At 36.6% G+C, this 24,353-nt stretch overlaps 1 protein-coding gene across 27 annotated transcripts in view; it reads left to right on the top strand.

Moving 5' to 3' along the window:
- Window positions 1–24,353, top strand: part of LOC140486400 (calcium/calmodulin-dependent protein kinase type II subunit delta) — a 310,372-nt gene that overhangs the window by 244,997 nt on the left and 41,022 nt on the right. For 12 of the 27 annotated variants that reach the window (XM_072585963.1, XM_072586612.1, XM_072586915.1 and 9 more), the window contains exons 10-13: window positions 658–780; window positions 3,040–3,123; window positions 6,340–6,382; window positions 9,629–9,669. In XM_072585963.1, the coding sequence (XP_072442064.1) occupies window positions 658–780; window positions 3,040–3,123; window positions 6,340–6,382; window positions 9,629–9,669 (291 nt within the window). Of the gene's footprint in view, window positions 1–657; window positions 781–3,039; window positions 3,124–6,339; window positions 6,383–9,628; window positions 9,670–18,979; window positions 19,013–24,353 lie in introns of all 27 variants that reach the window. The other 15 variants (XM_072586248.1, XM_072586856.1, XM_072587067.1 and 12 more) reach the window with 3 other exon arrangements.

Here is a 24,353-nt window from a genome sequence, read left to right as displayed (position 1 = left end):
AATATCTTCTGCCAAATCTAAACTTTCAGTGCTCCTAATGATACTGGCATGATCACATCCGGAGCAAGGTTGTGATACTCAGCAAGTGTGTAATGTTATAATCAGTTTAACTTGCAGGTTGATCAAGAAGTAAGTTACTTAGATGAACAATTTGCTAACATCTCTGAAAATCTGGCATTCCAAGAAATAGTAGATTGAAAGAAAACAAAGGTCTTACCTAAAAGGCTGGATTATATTGATGTGCAACACTTAGCTAATTGGATTCAAATTGTTTTTTGTTTTCAGTCCCTATAAGAACTAGAGGTAGATTGGTCTTGTGTAAGGTTAATTCTTAGTATGACGGTTCACGCAAACATAACTTTCAGCCTCTTAAGTTGGGAGACATTTTGGCAGCATCTTACCAGAGGCAGATTTGGAGAGGAAATCAAGTATCCATCTTCTTTATTTATACTTGATTTAGAAATTATTTGAGCATTTTGTTGAAATAATCTTAATGATTTTCAATTTATATTTCTTTTATAGCAAAAAAAATGCACTTGTGGTTATTAAACAATCTGACCCTATAGTTGTGTTAATGTGCATTGCACATCTATTTCCACTGGTAAATTTTGTGTTGCTGACAATCATTTAATTAACTCTATATTGTTTTACTTGTAGTTCCCATCACCAGAGTGGGATACAGTGACTCCAGAAGCTAAGGATCTTATCAACAAAATGTTAACAATAAATCCTGCCAAACGAATCACAGCCTCAGAAGCCCTGAAACATCCATGGATTTGTGTAAGTTGCTGCCTTTTTTGCATCAATAACACATACTTAATGCATTATTATTGATGGTTCGTTACTTAGCAAATATGTAAAGCTCTGGGATCATCATTTGGAAGCACAGTCTTAAATAATGAATGTGTGGAGTTAGCAGTTTAAAAAATTCTATTACTGTTAAAGAACTTTCCTTTATGGAGTCCTCAGCCTTCCCCCAAGCACTTCAAAAGTAATGAATTAGTTTTGAAGTGAGCTACTTTTACAATGCAGGGAATGTGACTATCAATTTGCAGACAGCAAAGTTTCTATAATGCAATCAGATAATTGATCAAATAATCTATTTTTTGTGGGGTTAGTTCAAATATATTGACCAAGGCACACAGCTCATTTGATCATCAAAAAGTGCCAGACAAGCTTTTATATACACATGAAGGCCAAATAACTTCAGTTTATTGTCTCCAGAAGGGCAGCATTCTCTCAGTATACGATTGAAGTTTCAGTTAGTGTTGGAGGAGGTGCAGGTTGAGAACTTCTGCGAAGAGTTGTTCTACATACTTGAGTGTTTGGCCAGTCCAGATCTGTGCGTGGCTTATTATTTGTTTCCCAAGGTGAAGGAGCAGAGAACCAAATTCACAGAACACAGCCTTTGAGTGGATGATACATGATGAAAAGTGGCTCAGTCGTTGGCACTGCTGCCTCACAGCACCAGGGTCCTGGGTTCAATTCCTGCCTCAGGATGACTGTCTGTATGGAGTTTGTATTTTATCCCTGTGTCTGTGTGGGCTTCCACCAGCTGCTCTGATTTCCTCTCATAGTCCAAAAACGTGCAGGTTAGATGGATTGGCCATGCTAAAATGTCCATAGTGTCCAAGGATGTGTAGGCTGGATGGGTTAGCTATGAAAAATGTAGAGTTACATGGTAGGGGGTTGGGTCTGAGTGGAATGCTCTTTGCCAGGTCGGTGTGGACTCAATGGGCTGATGGGCATGCTACCACAATGGTTTCTATGTGGGGATTCTATGTCATGTTCCTGTGTATAAAATTCAGCCTCTTTAAATTATACATTCTAGATCTCCTAGCCTAAAGATCCAACCCCTTCATACCAAAAATTAATAACTCTTTACTAACATTTGAGCTGTTTGTGCAAAACAAAATCAAAATTCAGCTCTGCAGCAAATACCTTGCAATTTGCTGTTTCTGTCCTGCTAAACCTTCCAGGTCTGAAAAATGATTGCTGAGGCAGAAATGCTACTCCTGCATTGGTTTGAATACAGCCATCTGATAACTTCTGTAATATTGAAGGTTCAAACAGTTGGAATGCAAACAAGAGTAAAAAATCAATGGTCTGATTAAAGGAATTTGCAGGTTGAGTGGACCCACTGGTAATATTTTGTACATCTAATCATATTACCTTATGTTTATATATCTCCGATGCATTTTTTAAATCAAAAATATTGATGTCCCAGCCTCTGCATTTTGAAGGATGGCTAAATGCTCAAGTGAGGGACGGTATTGGTTGTTGTTTGTTCCAGGATTACAAGACTGTGGGCTTAACATTAGAAAGGGAATCTGGTGTTGAAAATAACAGAATTAATTTACAGGACTATAGAAGGTACCAGGAGATAAATATTTTTAATTGCAAAGCATTTAACTCCAGGCAAATTGTACTAATAGTAAACAAATTTTATGACATTAATATTTTGACAGTCAGTTTTCCCTTCATTGATTTTCCTAAAAAATGTGGTATAATTCTCTACATTCAGTAAATGTTGAAGAATTTGTAGAAATCTTGCTTGGATTTCCATATTAAGCAAAACCTTGTACTTTTAAGTGGTTTGTTTTCTTGCAAAATCGCACGAGTAAGTGGTACTGAAAGAGAAATAAAAACAGGATTATGACATCAAATTAACTTGGGTTTTTTTGGCCATCCATATCTGGACTGATTGTCGTTGACATTTTTTCAAAACTTAATTGCAAATTTGACTCTGACAGTTTGTCTGAAACTGGCCACAGCTATTTCTGTTGCTTTTGCCAAGTATGAGCATCATTAGTAATAGTTGAGGAAGGTGGTGCAGACTCTTTAGACAGAGTGCAAGCATCACTGAGCCCAATTAGCTATCTGTGTATTTCTTGAATTATTCAGTAGATATTTTAAAAGTACCTAAAGAGAGGTAATTAGATACAAATTGTTGTGGGTGTTTTTAAAAAGAAAACTTGTATTACATGTCAGAACTTATGCAAACAGTGATACTTTCTTTTTTTTGTTTTTACTTTGCAGCAACGATCAACTGTTGCTTCTTGTATGCATAGACAAGAGACTGTGGAATGCCTGAAGAAATTCAACGCTAGAAGGAAACTGAAGGTCAGATATTATTTCACACTCTCCCCTAAACCTGAAGACATAATCCTCAATCTGCTTTTAGATTTCCATACAAAATACAGCATTTTATGTGTGGAGTTCAAATAGGAAAACATTGGTGCAAGTACCATGTGAGATTATATCGTTGGGGTGGGTGGGGGGAGGTTTGGGTGGAGGAAGGTTTGGTGAAGAAGAACAAGTTTACTAGTCAGTATGTATTGCTGCCGCAACATGAAATATTCCGTAAGGTTATATCAAGTATGCATTTGCAAATTTAAACTCCGTTTCCCCTGTTCTCTGTCATTCTTCGCACTCATCACAAAGAGCTGGTTTCACATTCAAGCCTGCTAACATTATGCTGTTAGATTTGCTACAGGCAAAAGATATGTCTGTATCTAACCAAAACTACCTTGAGATGCAGAGGGATAGATGCAGAGTTCCAATTGCAAGAAGTGCCAGCACAAGGTTTACAAGCAGAGGGTCAGCTCCCTTGACATGGTCAAGAATCCCAGCACTGGAGGGCCATCGCCAAGGAGTGTGTGCTCTTCTCACCTGCAACACAAGTCAGCAGAGAGTAGTGAGCATTAGCAATGGCTTGCTGCATGTGTGAGCTTCTCAAATAGGGATTTGAGGTGACCGGTGGGAGAAGAATAAGTACAGCAAGAAGATTTCTTCTGAGGAGTGCTCTGCAGGATAATGCTGGATAAGTCAGAGAATAGCAATGGCATCAGAGAGTGTCATTCCAAGTGTATTTCCTAAATCCTTGAGGTTCTCTGCCTTGTTATTGGTATTGCCATTTTGTCAGGGACTAAGGTGAGAAGTCTATCTAAAGACTCGGCAGATGGATTTTGTTAGGCTAAGTGAATAGACAAGTAGTCACAGAATATTTTTTGCATATACCCTCATGAACGTGTGTAGGAAATTGACAGGTTACTTTGTCAAGGTGTACTCCATGCAAGTTAGGTGATTTTCGTGTTTTCTGTACAGACAGGGTTTTTTTGAGTCATGCCTAGGTATGTATCTGGGAAGTCATTAAAATGTAAATGGATCATTTAGAGATATTACATCAAGGAGACATCAGAATTCACTAGAATGGCCAGGTGAGTTATTGTCTAAATTTCTACAGAAACTGACAAGCAACAGTTGCCTAGACTTGATGCCTAGTTGAAGTTCCCCAAAGGTTGGTGTGAAGCAAAGAAAGATACTTTATCTGAAAAAGGTGCAAATGTCTGTCATTTATCCTCCATTGTGTGACAATTGTTTAGCCCATCAGACCATTTATGTATGCAATAGGAGCACCCACACTGTGGTCAGACGATAGAAATTGGTTTGTGATAGCAAGCAACTCATTCAGGGCAGCTTATTCTCTTAAAAAGACACATGGAGAAAATGTGGTACCCAGGAAAAGAATACACTTGCCTTAGGATTCACAACAGAAAATGAAATTTGCTTTCAGCTGCAGATTGTCACTTGGGGTAGGACCACAATGTGTATTGGAAAAGCCAGTGATCTGGCTTCACTGCTCTCTGGGGTAAAGACTTCCAAAGACACTCAACCTTCCGAGAGAAAAACATTTTCCTTGTTTCCATTTTAAATGGAAGATCCTCTAATTTTAAACTGTGTCCCGTAGTCCCCATCCTTCCACAAGAGGAAACATCCTTCCAGCATCCACTCTGTCTGTTCCCCTCAGGATCTGAGAAGATCACTTCTTATTGTGGGGAACGTTTGTAAGCAGCAGCCTGGCAGGAGTCAGACACAAAAAATAATAACCAAAGACATTATGACAGGCACAGACTAGCTGCCCTTGTCTTGAGTTCCCTATTGTAGCTGCAACAGTTAGCAGATTTCAATCACCAATCTTTTTGCAAAGAGTGATCCTGAACGTTATTGAAGGAAGAGAATTGCTGCCTAATGACCTTTTAGGAATATGACCCCTAGCTGAGAACCAATCTCTGATTGGCTGCTTATGCTTTTCTAAAGAGTTCTGAGGCTGAAGTGCTAGCGTGTGCCTAGTAGGGAGCCTCCACTGACTACACGACTGCAGCAGTTTACTGGCAGTCTGCTATCACCTTGAATGATATTCTGACATTTTGCTGCTTCCCATGACAAGAATGCAGTGCTTCCCATGCAATCTGTGACCTTTATCTCAGTCCATGTGATGCTACTAGCTGGGGCTACTGTTTCTGCTTGTGAAGATGATTCTCCAATTTTGCCTGCACAAAGATCGAATAATTGTGAGGAAATCTAGAAATTACATGTGTGGCAAGTGGCATAGGACAACTGAAATAACACACACAAGGATATCAGTCTTTAACAGTGAATTGAAACAGTTTTAAGGTTGTTTGTATAAGTAATTGTTAAGAGCACTGGGTAGCCATGGTATAAGATTCCAACTTAGAGTCCCTCCTGAAAAGAATGCATTGTGCAAAGTTACTTATGAAATATTTCAAAATGCCACCAAAGGTGGCAAAGAAGGCAAAGCGCAATACTGCTCTGCTACCTTCCCTGCACTGATAGATGTATTGACCTTCTTATAGCACTGGTACACAATCTTGTAAGTGAATGTTGGCATCCACTACCTTCCTTCAGATGGCATGAGGGGCTTTTCTGTCAACAATACTCAGAAGTCTCTGTTGGTCCCCTGCCAATTTCTTTGGCAAAATTTTACAGACCTCATTTTCAAAATTGGCATCTTCATCTCTGCCTGTGACTTCCACCATGCTGCTTTGTTCAGTTGTGTGCATCAGTTGCTCTCGTCTTAAACATTTTGGAGAAATATCAGAAACAAGGATTAATTAGACACAGTCAGTTGGAAAGCAAGGAGGCATGCCATTCACTGCTCCTTTATTTCTGATTAGCCCCGAGTGTGTTGCTCAGTTGTACAGATGGAACTTTGTTTAAAGACTGCTATCCACCTTATCAAGTTGTACTTGGCTCGCAGTGATTTACACTAATAAATGACCCATTGGAGAGATAAATGAGACTTCTGTGTAAATATCACCTGTATGCACTCATCATTTTCCATTTGTGGAAAAGTTATACAACACATCACTTGTTAAATGCACTTCATTGAATTTGGTAAGCTACTAAAAATATTGCATGATCAAGGCTTATACTGACAGGAAAAATCAGTCACCTGCCTGTTGAGCTGTATCCAAACGATGATTTGGAGAATTGCCAGAATTTGTTTTTCATTTTTATTTTCTTTAACTATTTCAGGGGGCCATTCTCACAACAATGCTGGCCACAAGAAACTTCTCGGGTATGTGTTCAGGTTGTGTTGTCTGTATATCCTCTGGGTCTATATATAAATGTGCAAATACCTTAAAATTTGCTTCAGTGCAGATATGAAATTTTATGGATTAGTAGGACCACTAATTTTGAAATTATCAATGATGGATTACTTATTAATTATGTAACAATTCTGTGTGGTAATTGACATTTTTGTCAATTGCCACATTTTCAATGTCAATTTGATCCTTGTATTAATAAGCTTTTTTTTATATAATAGTCAGTATTACAAGGAATTTCAAGGAATTGAAATCTTTTGATCTTGCATTAGAAATAAACATTGTGCATTTGACCGAAGAGATCAGAGAGTCAGAGTTTCCAACCCTAACCAATTTTACCCAGGGGCTCAAATGTTTCAACAGACTAATGGATTTCTGGGTTTTCGGCTAAGAATGCAAAATGAACAATTTATGATGATCAATTTTAAAGTATACACAATCAATTAGGACAGTTTTACGTCCATTTTGAAAGAAAATGAAGTCACCTTTGTCGCCTTTTTCAGAACTTAAGTTTCTGATGCCAATAACTGTTATCATTGCTCATGATGTCTTTCATATCATTAGATAGCCAGAACCAAAAAATCAAGGTAATGAGAAAGTGAGAGAAATTATTTGAGATAGAAACAGCAAAATATAATGTTGGGTTCCTGTGTGAAGGAGCTAAGTTTCGAAAATTTGTGGAAACTGGGCTACAACTGGACTACAGTAGGTAGTGATGAGTCATGCGATGTGACAGAATTGGTCTACTTCCATGGCAGATTGCATTCGACATTATTTTAGTACAAGATTCAGGGAAGCGAAGGGTGGATAATTACTATTACAATTGCCCTTAATAAAGCAGAATGTGCCGTTTTAGCTGCAGTGGTAAAGGCACCAACATGATCGGTTGAAATAATCACAGGATGTAATGTGCTGCTAAAGTCGACTTCTGAAAGGCAATTGTTGAAGAATCCACACAGGAATTTTTAACAAAAATAATAGCACAGATTTGGGGGAGTTCTTATGATCTCAATATTTGTTTGGGGGTTAGGAACTGAAGCATAGACCAAAAGTAAAGATGCCCCGTAGTGAGATATGATGAGCGGTGTCACCCAGGCATCAAAACTGGCGTTCCAGTCTTTCATCCATTTACTTCACTGAAGGAATGTCCAAGTTTGCTTTAAGCTTAGTATCAGTAGCAAATGTAGAAGATGTGGTCTATTCTGTGGGAAGAAAGCAAAAAATAATGAGTGGAGAGGGAGACCAATAGAATGGGGAAAACTAGAATTCAGTGTGAAAGGTAATCCATTTTGAATATGGGATGGACCAGTCAAATTATCACAAACAGCAAACAACGTCAAGAAACCAGCTGCTAGTGTGGCGCAAAGCAGTTTGAGTCTCCTTGTATATAAATCATTAAAATGCGTAAACACGAAAAGTAATCAAAAGCAAGTGGAACATTACATTCCAACCCATTGAGCTTTCATGCAAAGGAGAGGAATTGGTGTCTCGGTTGCACGTAGCCTTGGTGAAAGCATCTGGTGAACTACCATAGTTCTTCTACCTACTGGGCTTAAAGTAATTCACAGCTTGAAGAGTTAATTTGTGAAGAATGGTTGCATAAAACATAGTTCACATTTGCTTGTGTTTAAATGACTGAGAACTGATCCAGTTGTCATCTTTAAGTTGCCCTAAAACAATCATGAAAGCTGCAGAGAAACTGCTCCCTCTGGTGGAAGTCCAGAGCAAGAGGACACAACCTTGAATTTGGAGATGGATCATCACATTTATTTCATCACATAAAGGCAAATGGAAATTCTAGAATTTTCTTCCAAGGGCTGTGGATGCTGAGTCGGTTGAAATTCATAAAAATAAGAGTGAAAGATTTTTAAAATTAGGAATATTTATATTAAAGACTGATTTAATGAATTTAAAATACACATCAGCCATAATTTAGTTCACTTGTAGCCGCACACTTTAACAATGAATGATCTACTTATGATCCAGTGGTCCAGTAATTTTACTCTTATGACAAATTGGGTGAATGACTATTTTATTGTTTGATTTGGTTAGCACAGAAAAATTTGTGGACCAGTTAGGGAAAGTTCTGATACAAACATGGCAAATATGTTGAGTAAAATGGCATTGAATATGTATGCAGATTATCCCAATCTTTTGCCTTAGCTTTGAAATATTGGCAAAATCCTTGAAGAAATGGCACAATTACTTAAAATCTTTTTTGATTTCCTATGAATCTCAATTTTACCTAATGCTATAGTTACTGCAGGAGAATGGAGGAATGTATGGGCCGTGGTCTTAAGCAGTATTGAACACACTAAATACAAATTAATGAAATTTATCCCATTGGTAGTACAAGCAAAGATTGTTTCAATTGTAACTTTATTTCAAAATAAAATGCTGTAATATTGCTAAATTTTAAGCATTGATCTGAATGCAATGTCCTCATTTAAATCGATTTGCAAATCAAACATAAGTTTCTGGAAAAACATGAATTTCGACTCTTTTAAAAGATGATATTTTTTCTCTATTGATCAAACAAAATCTGATGATAATTTCCTAATTCTGTCGGCCTGATTAGTTTAAGCAAATACCAACGACTACACAAAAGAGATAATATTGCAGCTGGTCTTGATCATTAGATATGCTAATAGCAGCTGGAGGAAGTATATGTTTACTAATCCCTCGATTTTGTTAATATCTTGTCTGATTTTGGTTGAAACTATTGTGTAAGTTGGTTCCAGATAAAAGTCCCATTTCTTTTGTAGGTTTTACACATTTGATGTGTATTTGTGTCGGGAAATCTTGAGAAAATTGTGACCTAATCAAACACGTTTGTTTCTGTTCCTCTTTGTTTTGTTTTGTTTCATTTTGTACCCTTTTCCACTTTATTTGGGACGTGTTCCCTGTAAGGTAAGACCCTAAGCCACTAATCGGGCATTTTTGCAACTCGAAGCAATCACTGCCTGATTGATTGATTAATAATCTATGCTTGCTATGTGAATTTATAATTTTCTTTTGCCTGCTGTCTATAAAATTGCTTTGGGTTTTTTCTGCTGAATGATTGCTTTCAACTGCAACAAAATTAGTTTTGGCTTGCAGCAGCTCTTTAACTATTATTACTGGTGCAGCAGCAAGTTAAAACTGCATTGGTTTTGCCAAAGGAACATGCTTGTGGCTTTTGGAAATATGTGTTTAATTTTTTTTTTATTAACTTACAGCAGCAAAGAGCTTGATGAATAAGAAGACTGATGGGGTTAAGGTAAGTTTGTTGTCACATAGTAATGTTTTGTTTTATTCTTGTGATTGTGTATTTTTCCACTCTGTTATTCCTCTGCCTTTTTATCGCTATTGACAAACATGCAGGCCCATGTAGCTTCCACAAAAATAGCTTCCAAGCCTGCGCACCAATGTAAGTTTATTTTTAACTGACTCTTTGCTTGCAGACAAGGAGCCAAATAGCACTGAGGGAAGTTATACACCCATTCTGCTGCTTACTGCCAACATCAGCTTCAGAAAATTCTCCTGAGTTACAAAACAAAATTGCCAATCTTTTTCGATGGATTTAAGAAATAGCAAATATAATTATATACCTTAAGTTATTGACCTAACCAGTTCCGCTTATTGGCAATTTAACTTCATTAAAATTAGCTTCCAAAGACTTTTCCTGGAATTTTTGCAATTCACTTAGTTATCCTCTAATTTATTTGGTTTCTGTATTTCCAAACATGGGAAAGTATGCTGACCAATTAGCTGAAAACTAGAATTGGCTAAATATATACAAAAACATGATCACAAACATACATAATCTTTTGCACCATCGAGAGAATCAGCACGAAAATTGCAATGATTTTTGTTATCAGCTGGGACTGTGTGTTGCTGTAGGTGTATTTGATCCTAGATGGTCTTTACTCACACTGGAATCTTGCATGTTGGTCCTGGTTTTGCAAGATTTGATCAAGCTTGAGAATATTTGCTAAAGTAATTCTTTGGACTGATCAATAACAAGAACTGGATTTGAAAATTATACCTCATTTGGAAAGCATTTCCTTTATCATAATATATTGATTATTAATCGGAGGAAAGACCTAAAGTATAGTTAGAGTTCAGTTCATCTTGAATGACCCTAAGATATTGCCTAATCAGCCCTTCGTATACCAATATTCTATTTTTGGAGGGGCTTCTAAATTTTGGGAGAATAAAGAAATCTCATCACACTTTTGAATTTCAAGTTGAAATATGCTAATGTTAGGATAGAATAGAATCCCCACAGTGTGGAACCAGGCCATTCTACACTGATCCACTGAAAAGCATCCCACACAGACCCATCCCCCTACCCTGTATTTCCCATGGCTAATCCACGTAGCCTACACATCCCTGGACACTCTAGGCAAGTTAACATGACCAGTCCATCTAACCTACACACCTTTGGACTGTGGGAGAAAACCAGAGCACCTGGAGGAAACCCATGCAGACATGGGGAGGAAGTGCATACTCCACACAGAGTTGCCTGAGGGTGGAATCGAATCTGGGTCCCTGGCGCTGCAAGGCAGTAGTGCTAACCACTGTGCCACCTGCGATATACAATCATTTTCCTCAAAACATTTTGGCAGGCTGTTACCCAGGGCAAGGGAAATATGAACCTAAAATGAGTGGATTTGAGTTGATTGGGGCGGGACAAAATGCTCCAACCTAAGAAATCGGTTTCCACATTCAGCTAACCACTTTGCAGCTGGAACTGAGGGGATTCATCCAAGCAAGAACTTTCAAGTTGATTTCAGGGAAATGAGCGTATTTACAAATTCTACGATCAACTGCCTGCCTGAGGAGTCCCCATGTCGGTCCTTCCCCGATCCTCCTTCCCTATTTCTGCTTCCCAGGCCTGCTATTTTCCATTAACTAGGTGGTTTTGATCCAGAAACATCAGTCCACCTTATTCACCACCTTGTGCCAGTTAGTCCCCATCCTTCTAGTGCTGTGTCCTGACTAATCTACTCCTGACCCATAGAAAGTCTGAGACGAAAGGGTGGCGCTGGAAAAGCACAGCAGGTCAGGAAGCATCCGAGGGCAGGAGAATCAACGTTTTAGGCATAAGCCCTTCACCTACGACATTGACTCTCCTGCTTCTCAGATACTGCCTGACCTGCTGTGCTCTTCCAATGCCACACTTTTCAACTGATTCTCCGGCATCTGCAGTCCTCACTTCTTTCCGATTAAAATGATACAGAGAATTTCACCTGGGAGCAGAGGAAAGTTATTGAAGAGAGATTGATCAGTTGGTGATAGCAAAAGACACTGGCCTAATGCTGACGTGTGTATTGAATGTATTGCCTGGGCTCACAAAGTGCGTTGATACCCATTAATGAAAGGTGGCCAACATGATCAACCAGCAACACTTCAGAACAAAGATTTCAGATTTTTTTCACCCGTATATTGCTAATCAAATGCCTGAAAAAAGTGGCACTTCTATCGAAGAGTAACATTCAGTGTTTATTATTTGATTATTATGTTGTCCATTTGGACTCTCAAATCCTGAATTGGGAAATTGGCCAATTAGACATCTTGGGAACAGCATCAACATTTTACCTTGAGGGTATTCAATTTGCAGTGTCACTTACCCCAAGTATTTGTTAAAATTTTACTGCCAATGTTTTGACATAGTTAACATGAGCATTATAATGGATCTGACCTGTTCAATCATAGCATATTCTAAAATATTAGTTTTGAAACTTACAATGTGAAATACAGATTAAATTGTTATCTTAAGATAGTTCTGGTTAAGATTTAAGCATTGTGCCTCTTCCCTTTTCTATATTCTTTCCACCATATGCTTTGTCTGCTTTGTTAAGCTGATGTTTAAAAAAATTCTAGAGGGGTCCAAAAATTGAAGAAGGCCAAAAAAGCCTATTTCAAGTTTTTTCCAGGAAAGACAAAATGTGAGGGGGACAGGAAAAATCTAGATCAATTTGAATTTTAACAGAAATCAAAGCTTTGATTATGAGAAAACCTTACCTAAAGGTTTCAAGATTATACAAAAAGTCCCAAGTATCTTGCATTCATTAAGCCCTGCAGATAAGGTAGCATTATTGTAGATCAATATACAGGGTATTGTAGGTCAATGTGAAAAGTTATATTGCCACAATTTTCAGAAACTGATTCATTTTAAAATCTGTTATGCTGTTGATCTTCCTTCATTCAAAATAATTGATTTGCTGTCTTTACAGTCATTACTCTTGATACAGGGAAAAATAAGTTTGTTTGAAGTGAAATAAATGCTTCCCATGAAGTTGGATAGTTGATCTACCTGTTGCATTTGCACCCATTCATTTTATCTAATTATACCATATATTAAAATGTTTTCTGAAGTAATACTGCTTGATTTTCATATGAAGTCTGCTCACTGTCTATATCAAATTGAAATACATTAGTGTGGTCATGTAATGCAGTATGAAAAATGATTAATTATGCCTAAGTAATATTTTATTTGCTGAAAATCTGCTCTCAGAATTCCTTTTTCATTTCATTTGCTTCTCTCTCCATTAGCCAAAAATTTATGTCATATTTTTCACTGGTTTCACTTCTGTATTTATGGTATAGTTCTGCTGTGCTGCTGAAGTCTAAGATACAATTAAGTTTTTTTTTGGTTTTACTAATTTGTGATTTTAAAGATAAGTTGCTTAAAAAATTGCCTTTGGTTCCTGTAAACAATATTCGAGATTTAAGTTGCTTTACTTTCAAACATCTAACTGGGAAAAAAGATTTTTTATGATTATATGTTACTTATACACAATGGGATGATAGTGTCAAGTGCTTAAAAAAAGTTTTGAATTTGTGGCAAATAAATAATATTGACAAGTGTTTACTGTTATCACCAGCGCATCATTTGCTTTAGAAGGTGTTAGCAGAACAAAGTTCTGATTTGCTCAGTTGATGTCTGTATTAAAAGCTCAGGGTCTAAATTGCAAACCTGTACCTCATTCTGGTGTATTCATTCTATCAAGCATTTCGGGCATGTCCTGTCAATTTTCAATTGTGTTTGGACAAAAAAAAATTTATACATAACCTGCAGAAATGTGACCAATTCTATACAAGGAAAAAAATCTTAATAGATGAGTAACACACATTAATCGCTGGTACTATTCCATTTATAACTCAACACTATTGAACTTTGCAGCATAAGAGGCCACTCATTCAGTTGTACCTACACCAATAGGTTTCCCCACTCTCTAATTCCTCTATTGTTTCTGTTGTGCTCCTTAAAAAATAATTGCCTTAACCATTTGTAACAGTTATCAATTATTTAGGAGTGACAAGCGAAAACAATTTTTAAATATTTTGTTTTAATGTAAAAAATATATTTTCAATATTTTTAGAAATTTGTCAAAGCAAATAGCTACCAAAGAAGAGATTATGAGAATGATTTACTGCTTGTTCAAAGACACTTAGTTTGAAATATTTTTCAAGTTGGAGAGATTTCAAAATTTTGGGAGATGGCTACAGGGTAGATTTTAGAGAGGGGACAGAAGCATTGGATGAGGGCCTTCAGTTACCGGGTTAGATTGGAGCAACTGGGTTTGTCCTCTTCAGGCTAACAGGAGACATGGTAGACATGTTCAGAATTGTGAGGGATCTATACAGATCAGGTGGTGATTTTCCTGCTTCCTGTGTTTTTCCAGCACCACTTTGATCTAAACTCTGGTTTCCAGCATCTGCTCTCCTCACTTTTGCCTAGATCAGGTGGTGAGCTTGTTTCACTGGCAGAATGATGTGAACTAGAGGACAAAGCTTTTCAGTGATTGCAAAAGAACCAAAGATAGCATGGATATTTTTAATGCAGCAATTGGTTACAGTCTGCATTTTGCTGCCTGAAGAGTAGAGAGAGATTTAATCCTGGCCTTCACCAGGAAAGTAGCTGAGGAAACAAATTTGCAGAGGATTAGGACTAGCTAAATTGCTCTTCCTGATGACTGGCACAGGCTTGTTGGGCTGAATAGCTTCGTCCATGTGTAATCACTTTCTGAATCCATACCTAGCTCTGCCATCTTCTTTGAGACATTGCAAGATGGTGCACTGAAACTAGAGTGATAGTATGTCTACTCCATCTGATATAAAGGTATACACAGGCAGGAGGCTGGAAGAACACTGGAAGCCAGGCAACATCAGAAGGTGGAAAAGTCAATATTTCAGGGTATAACCCTTCTTCGTAACAGTTCTGAAGAAGATTTACAGCCCAAAATGTCAACTTCTCCACCTCTTGATGCTGCCTGACTTCCAGTGTTCTTTCAGCCTCCTGCCTGTCTATTTTGGATTCCAGTATCTGCAGGTTTTTTTATTTAATCAAGGGTATGACACACATTCTAGGAACTGTATTACATGGAAGTAGAGGCATTTATCTTTACCATAGTACACAACTCAAGGCAATCTCTTTCCGTGTGTCTTCACGGGAGTCCAAGGTGGTGTGTCTATTACACACTGCCAGGAAAATTGAATACTGATGCATCGGAAATTGGGTGGGTGCATGCCAAATCATGTTAATTTCAAATTCAAATTTGTTTTTAAATCCAGGTGATATTTTGTCCTGCAAACCCAATAACAAACCTAAATATTTAAATATGGGAATGTAGCTGCCATTTATTTTTATAAAATTGTCATTTTAGTATAGTTGCAAATAAAGTTTATTAAGCAGGCAGTCAGTATATCTTGGTTGTATGCTGCTTCAATGTTATTGAACTATGGAAAACATAGTCATTTCATCCAGTTATTTAGAAACATAGTCATATAATATCTGTTACGTGTTTAGATTTGACACATGGAAAAATGTGTTGGAAAGGTCACAAATGCTTGATCATAAGTGCATTCTCTAACTAATAATTTTTTAATTATCCTCTCTTAACATTAGGAGTATATCAGGTGCAGATGGAAACATGACACTTTGTTTGAGAGCAGCAAAAATTTGGAATACGTTACACTGGGATTCTGGTGCATGCTTTAGATTGGGTATTTTATAATTTCTGAGTAAAATAGATGTCATTCTATATCAGAGTGCCCTACTTGCAGGTATAATGCTTTTTGGTGTAAAGCTGAAGTTGTGCTGTGAAGTATTTTGTGCTATTGCAATCAGTTTTTTCTGAAAGACTTAGGACAGTTTTGCACTCGCTTTGGAAATGAATAAGGGATGGATTTCTTTCTAGTAGTTCTTTAGAGAAGTTAATGTAATCATTTTGGAAGTAAGGTGAAAAATAATGCCCTGCATAGTTTTTTTTGGTATATGTTGACTTGGGTAATAATATTTTCTTCTCGAGTTGTCTGTCCCAAAAGCAGTTCTGATCACAGCATCCACCATGTGGGTATAACAAGGAAGCATGTCTTGAACCCACTCCAGTTGGAAAGGGAATTGAACCCTGTGCTGTTCATGTCAGTCTGATCCATATTGATCATCCAGCCAAATAAACCATTTGCCAAGTTTCAGGGAAATGAAATGCTTACTCAATAGTCATTTCTGTACATAGTTATGTTTGCATATTTCATGAAACAATGAATCATGCATGCCCCTGGTGAACTTGCTAACTCAGTCCACTTCCACTGTCATCGTTATAAAGCTTTATGATCCATTTTTCCTGGTTCACAGCATTAGGTGTATGTCAAAAAAAAAGCTTAGGGGTTTAATTTATTGTGCTTTTTAGAACCTTCAACCTTAATCCGGACTCCCTTTTCTGAGACTCTTCATTCTCCCCTTAAGAAAACGCTCTATGTCTACTTCAAAGCCAGAATGTCGCATCTATATTCTGGTGATCAGAACAAATAGATGATTGAGGTCTTTCTTTCTTCACAGTACATGGACTGCTTGTGTAATGTTGATTTTTATTGATATCTTCAGACCTCTCCCCTATGTTGTGTCCTGTATTTTCAGTGTTGTGCTCCCTTTGCCCAATATCATTTGTTCACAATTGTGTGATGGACAAATCTTCCAATCTACCCATGTTGGTCTGCATGTGGTTTTCGTTCCAATCTTCAAACATATTTTATGCATTCCCATGTCCAACTACCTTCCAAAATAACAGTAGGTTTTATTCATTCAAAGCAGCATTTAATTAAAACTGCATTTTTTCACCTTCTGATTGAAACAAATATTTTGATCCACTCCAGAAGTTTTTCACCCTGTTTTTGTCTTTTGACCTTACAAATGATGCCTTTTCTGAGCCATTGTGTCCAGTTTTACTAGAAATCTAAAGAAGCGATATACTGGATTTCACTTACTACTAGGTACATTCACCAAGTAGCTGTTGCATTTCAGTAATAGTAGAGGTTTGGAGATATAGCAGGGATAGTTGGTGTAGTCTGGTCGTTCTAAAGGAGAAGTAGAGATTAAGCAGATTGAGAACACTGGAAAATTTTCATTGTCTGTTAGCAGTAGGAGGTAATAGAGGACTTGAATGCCTCAGTATTGACCTGAGGTAGGAGAGAAAGAGAGAGATCACTTTTGTAAGTTTTCAAGGATTCACATGGAAAGGTTAAAATTTGCATGTTGTAGTTGGTTCCTGTATGTTTCATTCACTGACCCTCTAGCTCTTCTGCATCTTCATCCCGTCAACATATTTGGATTATTTGGATTTTCTAATAGGCAGCAAAGAACAGTTGATGCTAATGCAGATTCTTGTATGAAGCTCTCAAATATGAGCATAAGAGAACTTGGACTGAATAAAACAGGACATAGGTTTCCCCCCTAGAAGTAAGCTATAGCAGGACTGCTGGCCAGCAATTGGTCTTGGGGTGGACCATGGCCAAATTTCAGGAACACACATCATTTTAAAGTTCCCTTTTCAGCACCCCTTGGACCTCTGTCCTATGTAATCAATTATAGCAGAGTGGCACCATCCTGCAATATTTGGCAGAGTTGGTGTTCAGAAAAATAATCTGGTTGTTTTGCTAAAGAAGTTTTTAAAAACAAAATGGTGGTGTTGATGTGGTTGCTGTTTCACTGATTGCAAGAAGGCACAATTGATGGAGTTTCTGGCAGGGATGTTGTTCTGTCAGTGTCAGCTCTTTGATATCAGGATAAGAAATTGCAAGAAGCCTGTTCTCCTGCTGCTCCTCCACACCCAGTTGGCATTTTGACAAGCCTGGAGAAAGCAGTAGATCGACTTGTACCAAAATTCCAATGCCCAATTGCTTTGACACAACCATGCCAGTTCAGGATTCTGGCCTAGTCTCTTTCTCAACAGAATGTGCTTTTGTTTCAAAAACTTACTCTAATTGATCATTCGGTTTATGCTTAAGTAAGTGCACATTATTTATAATACTATTATCAGTAGATACTACTCTACAGTCTACTCAGAAAATAAACAGTTAATACTTCAAACATGGAGCAAAGGCTGCAGCAAGCAACATTCGAGTTGATCACTTAAGTCATTACTCACACTGTGTACTGCTTAAAAGTACACTTATGATTTATTTTCTTTCAAGCATGTACATAATTTTAAATTTTCTAAAATAAATGTTCCCTCTAATTTTTCTTACGTTCCTTAGGGAAAAAAAATTAAACTCAGCACTGGATGGATACATTTAATCACAATTCCATGTTTGAAATTACGTAGTACTTTAGTTAAGCCTTAATTTGTCTTTCTGATACTTCAGTTGCTAAATGACAGTTGATAATGACAGAAAATGACAGTTGATAAAGCATTTTTAGGGAAAATATGAAGCAACTTCTGTTATAGTGTTACCTTTAACTGTCCAATGCTCACAACTAGAGTCCAAGTTTGAAATTCCTTTACTAATTGATAACATTTATTCAACCATTCTTACTAGAAGGAAGAAGGATAGTACCTTCTTGTACAAAAAATAGTGTGTTTTCAGTGAAGGCTAAAGCGTGGAAAGGACAAATCTATAGATTAGACCACTATGACTTATTAAAGTAGTCACAATAGCATCATAACTTTTTATATTGATTATATTGTCATCAATCAGACCAACCTGATCCAACATTAATATAATGATTACCAAACTTTCTGTCATAAGAATAGGTCCCAAAGTTCATGCTTTGTCTGAGTCAGTGCATTAGTTTAGTTAGTGCATCATATGCTACAAAACATTTTTGAAATAATTAGCATCAGTTGCTTCATTCCTAGTTATGAAATAATGTAGTTATCTTTATGCTTAGGTATACTTATGCCAGTTAAAATAAAATTTTTACCAAAAATTCAAAATAAACAAATTTATGTTTAGTATTTCACTTTCCAACTCTGTCATCCCGTTGTGCCATATGTAATCCCATATTGTTGACCTTTTCAAATATATAATTTTATACAGACTTTGCATTGTTCAACAGCTACTATAACCTTTATACCTTGTTTATGTTGCCTTTTTTAAATATTCTGGTTTCTGCCAAGTTTAGTTCGGCTTTTTCTCTTCCCCATACTAATTTGGAGAAAATCTACCTTTTCGCACTTTTTTTTGCCTCCCATATGTGGAATTGTTTTTTTTAATTTCCAGATATTTTACTGCAGCACAGACAGCTTCTGAAGAAAATCCTTTCTTTAAACTGTCAAAATTATCTTCTTTTTCTTTGTCAGAAAAGGAAGTCCAGTTCGAGTGTTCAGATGATGGTGAGGATTTTTGTCTGACAGATGTGTTTCTCTTGGGTTTTTTGTATTACTTTGTGAAAATGGTGCATTTTATATTTTTCATTTTCAATTGCATTTTGAGATGCCATTATGTTCGGCATTTGTCTTATTTGAATTTGTTCTACTTTGTAAATACTACATTCGAAGCACATCTGGTTCAAGCAATGTATCGCTTATTAAATCATCCCAAATACAAAAGGGAATTTATTTTATTACAGTGAAAGCAGTTATTGCTATACAAGTTTAAAAAACAATCAATATTTTCTCTCTCGTTACTTTTGTTCCTTTCTTGCACAATAGTTCCAACAGCAAAAATATAAGATACTCAGTGCTCTGAAATTGCTGCCGCATTCTTCTACATGTGTTTTAAAAATTTACCCCATGTAGTTAAAGAAAGGGAAGGTTTATAGCTTAACTGAAGTAATATCTTATACAAAATAATTGCAGTCTGTATTGGGTCCTACCAACAAGTTACAGTAATATGTTAATAGCGTTATTGACATCCTCTTGCCATATCATGTAATCACAATAATGACCATGTGATAACTTACAGTAACATTTACTCCATATTTCTCACTTGCATGTAACTTTTGGGTCTTATGAACTTGGGATGTGAAACTTCAATATATAAAATTTATCTATCTAAGGAAAGCGGAGCCTCAGTTCAAGGTTAGAATACTTATAGTTTCTCTACTTGTTGTGGAGCATAAAATACAATATAATTTTTGATTTGCATTATGGAATTAGCTGGCATTGCTAATTTTAAATAAAAGAATTGTAATTCTTCAGGTGACGTCAGGATATGTAATGCCCTAAAACCGATTAAAGAAGTAAGAAGATGCATAGAGTTAAATTTTTCAAAAAAAACCTACTTGATCAATTAAAATTTTATTAGAGAATGACTATATACACCTTTAAAAACATAAATTTATGAAAGATTCATTCCAACAGAAATACTTAAACACCTTTTTAAAATTAAAATTGATATCATATCTCACTTTCGATTTAAAGCTTTAGAATGTCCATATATCAATGTCAACAGTTTGAGCCAAGGCATAATAGATTTCTGTAAAGCAACATATCCATCAAGTGTTGTCAGCATTTATATGCTTTTGTGAGGTCAGAAAATGCCTGCAATCTTCATGAGCTGACCACATGATTGAATGTTGTGGCTCAGTGATATGCAATGCAATGCAATGGATTAGCAGGACATGGGTTAATTTTACTATATGGACTGTTGTATGGAAACATGAAGTGAGGGCCAGCCATGTTTTAAAGGTCAGAAGAAATTGGAAGGAAATTCACTCCCAATCTCCGAGCTTTCCGGTAGCAGCAGAACAGAAGAACCAGACTAAATCCCATGATTGCTGACTGAGCTGAGTCAGTAAGTACTGATCAAGAAGATACTTTAGAGAAATTTGGATCCTCAAAACTTACCTTTAACTGTACATAAATGATTTAACAAGTGACTGTACATTATCTAATACATTTGAATCTTTAAAATGTTGGACCCTATTGAAATGCAGTACTATCTCACTGTTCTTAGGGGCTTCTTTTTCCTTTGCTATGTTACCACAACAGGTCATTGTTTTGTATGCATAGCCTTTCAGTATTGTTATTAACAATTTCTCTGCTTGTTTCTTTCCTTTAAGCTAATACACCAATTCACTTTAGTTTCCTAACTACTTGGATTTCATTTTTGAGTGCATTTCTGTTTTAAATGTTGAGAGTAGTTAACCAGAATTTACTTTAGAAGCAAAACTATGCAAACTAAAGGCAGAAGAATGTTTGTAGGTAAATAAAGAATGAGGTAGTATGGATGTTAACGTTATCCTGTCCGGTCACACTTTGGCTGCTGGCATGACAGATGAGAATTTTTCCAGTTGTAGCAATCTTTTGATTTGATGCGATATAAAGATTCTGAAAGTTTAAGATGGTTGCCTCATGGATTTGATGATATCATTCAGGATAGGTTAACCTCTAAGATGGAAGATGGAGCAATGATTTGGTGGATTAAATAGAAGGGACATGTATTATTTGGAGCTGGTAAACTGTACTGAATAAATTAGATTAGAAATAAAGTGAATGTACTTAAAATAATAAAGAAAACCCTGACAAGTCCACCTGAAACTTGCAGCTCATCACCCATAATGAGCAAAACATGTCCATGATCTGAGCTCCCCATATTGTAAAAGAAAATCTATCTGCACGTAACCTGGAAACTTTCAGTTTTGCAATTAGCTCTCCTATTTTTATCTGCAGCATGTGTGACATCCAAAAATTATCAATGGAAAGATTAGAACTTGTACGATCTCACGAGGAATGCATTACAAATGGCGGCTGAGCCAGTGTCACTCAAATCCCATGATCAGGGTTAAAACTTGAAAGAAACATAAACCCCTGACACAGCTAACTTGAATAGAGGTTAGCAAGAGCCACGGTTTAGGTGATATTGAACTGTGAAGCAATACTAGTAACTTGGCTCCTTATGCCCTCGATGTCACTTGTATAGTAAGTTAGTCTGTATTCTCAATGGTCAAACCTCAGGAGGCATGTGAAGATGAAAAAAGTGAAATTTCTAGCAATCTAATACACATTTTGCTTCAGTGTATTTATTGATAAGAAAGCTCCCACTCACGAAACACAATCAACGTTTTAAATCTTGAATGATTAATCTCTCATAAAAACATATTTATATTCTGTCCTCTCATCAAAGGCAGCTAACCCTCTATAAATTGTCAATCATCCTGTGAACTCTTAATTGACGGCTGAAATCACTGAAGTTTTTGAAACTTTGAGGGTGAGGGCCCTCTTGTGGCAGTGTCCCTGCCTCAGGGAGGGAAGCCCAGGTTCAAGTCCCACCTGTTCCAGAAGTGCGGAATAACATCTCTCAACAGATTCATTAGAAAAATACGTTGAAACTCAGCTGAGTATTTATGTTGGCACGATGATAGCCTTAGGTAAAATCTTACGGCATGTTCCGCTTAAACTATGCAGCCAGGCACGACTTTGTTTCAAAGTTACTTTGACCATTAATGTAGACTCGCAGTTCTTTTGAAACTTTCACTGACAGCGGCAGCCTTTTTCTATGTTTAAAAACTTTAGGTCATGACATTATTCAGACCATATCCACTATTCATTTCCTATCTACTTCATCAATTCCTGACCCGCTAGTCTGTAGGTTCAGGCCGAAATAGGATCTGTTTGAACTGAGTTCTCATGGCTCTGTCAACTGTACAATTTGTCCTGTTTTCCATCCCCTTTACCCTGTCAGGAAAAATTGGATCAGATGGAAATGGGGTCAGCAATTCTGCATCTGGGTCACCCAGCATTTTAAATTTTCCATAATCTCTGAAAATCTGCCTCAGTGTTGCATTCCCATGTGCAATACTGAAGGATTACTAGTACTGTTAATTTCTTCTGCTTTCCTTGTCTTTCCTGATTTTATCCTCTTGATTCAATGATAATTAATCTTTTATTTTAAAAATAATATAATATAATTTGTTATATGGTTTTCTTAAAGATACCTTTTTAATTATTATGGATTCCAGCCTTCATTTTAAACAGACAAAATTTTTTAAAAATTATTACCTGTCTAAAAACTGATTCCCAGCCATTTTCCAATTATTGAAATCCATAAGACTTTGTTTGACAAACATGTCCGTTTTACAGTAGATTTCACTTTGATGTCAATGTAATTGCTGAAGTTTAATTAAGATTAAAGTCTCTGACAGTTGTTTGCTTTGCTGTAATTGTCAATACTTCTGCCATTTGCCATCACTTTATTTTGCTTCCTTGCTTTTTGCACCTTCTGCAAACTCTTATTGCCATTTAAGACTGGGTGTGCTCTTATTGACTCAATGGCTTTTGATTCTGTTGGGAATTCTCTTACTTTTGCACTTCAATTGTATTTATTGGAGATCACCTTACTAATGTAAGTTTTGACCCACTATTTCTCCCTTTGACAAACATCTGATGTAACCCAACAGGAATATTGTGGCCAAATCTATGACCAAATTCCCCCTGTTAGCAAGAATGTCAAGGTTTTGAGAGGATGAAAAAGGGATTAACCAGAAACACATGACTTTGAGTTTCTTTAAACTTTCCACAAAACTGGCTCGTTCTCCATAGAACAGTAAAAGTTAAGGGGAAGCTTGAGAAAATATTAACAACGTTTTGATTATATTTCCACTTATTCTATCAGAGATAATTTATTCAAGGTAATTGTCATAGGAGCGAAAGAGAATGTTAGGGAAAAAAATTCTGTGTAGCAAGTTGCAATGATCCAGAATGCATTGTTTCAAAGTGTGGTGGAAGCAGACTCAGAATCACAGAAGAGAATGTGTCTAGTAAACACTGTTATCGGATATACAGGGTTCAGACATCAGTCACAGTCACCTTCTGATATTTAGGACTAACTTTTCAACATTTAATTCAAAGTTGAAGTTTGGTTTATTTCTGTCAGAGTTTGGCTCAGCAATGCCTTTCAAAAGAATATTGGATAAGTATTTAAAACGTTAATTGTAATACTTATTTCCTTTCCAAGTATTCACTACTTAGCTGACCTTTCTTAAACTGATTAGAATTTTACTTTTCTCAACTTTTATTTTGCTTATGATGCATCCAGGTCTCAGAATGGATAGACTCCTCAACAGAAATGTGTACCTATGCACAGAACAGCATTGATATATTATTTTGCACAGTTGGTTAAATGGTTTATAGTAATGTACCATTTGTTTTTAGCAGTTTCAGCCTTAAATTCCTCCGGATGTAATTTATAATGAATTATAATGACACATGAATTGATCATGTCATTTTAGTTCCTGTGACACTCCTGAAGGAGGATACTATCCAGATCTTCCCAATTTCAGAAATATTCGAACTGTTGAAACTAACATAATATTTCATACAAATTCCCCTGGGTGAGAAGACATGAGTACACAACCAGCAAAGTAATCACAAATGAGAGCACTTTTACAGAATATTCTTTCATGGAGTTGTTACAGATTGTCTTAAAACCTATCTAGTCTGCTCACACATCAGTGAACATTCAGAAACCTTGTTTTAGATTCAGGGATAGCAATTGCAGAACTTCATTTCAGAAGAGTAATTCAGCATCTCCTATACAGGTCATTCTGCTCTAACATATGTTTCGTTAACGCAAAATTGTGGTAATGCGATTGATGATTTGGGGACGCTGTTACTGAAGTGTGAACTTTTAAAACCTGCATAGGCTGTAATGCAATTACATCGACAGCACTTGAAGCACTGTTTCTAAACTGTGATTTTTCTATAATGCGGGGTTGCACAAGAACACAACCAT

Source organism: Chiloscyllium punctatum, chromosome 1, assembly GCF_047496795.1.
Source record: "Chiloscyllium punctatum isolate Juve2018m chromosome 1, sChiPun1.3, whole genome shotgun sequence".
Taxonomy (NCBI): domain Eukaryota; kingdom Metazoa; phylum Chordata; class Chondrichthyes; order Orectolobiformes; family Hemiscylliidae; genus Chiloscyllium; species Chiloscyllium punctatum.
The sequence above is the reverse complement of the archived record's forward strand: the minus strand, read 5'-3'. Positions and strand labels throughout refer to the sequence as shown.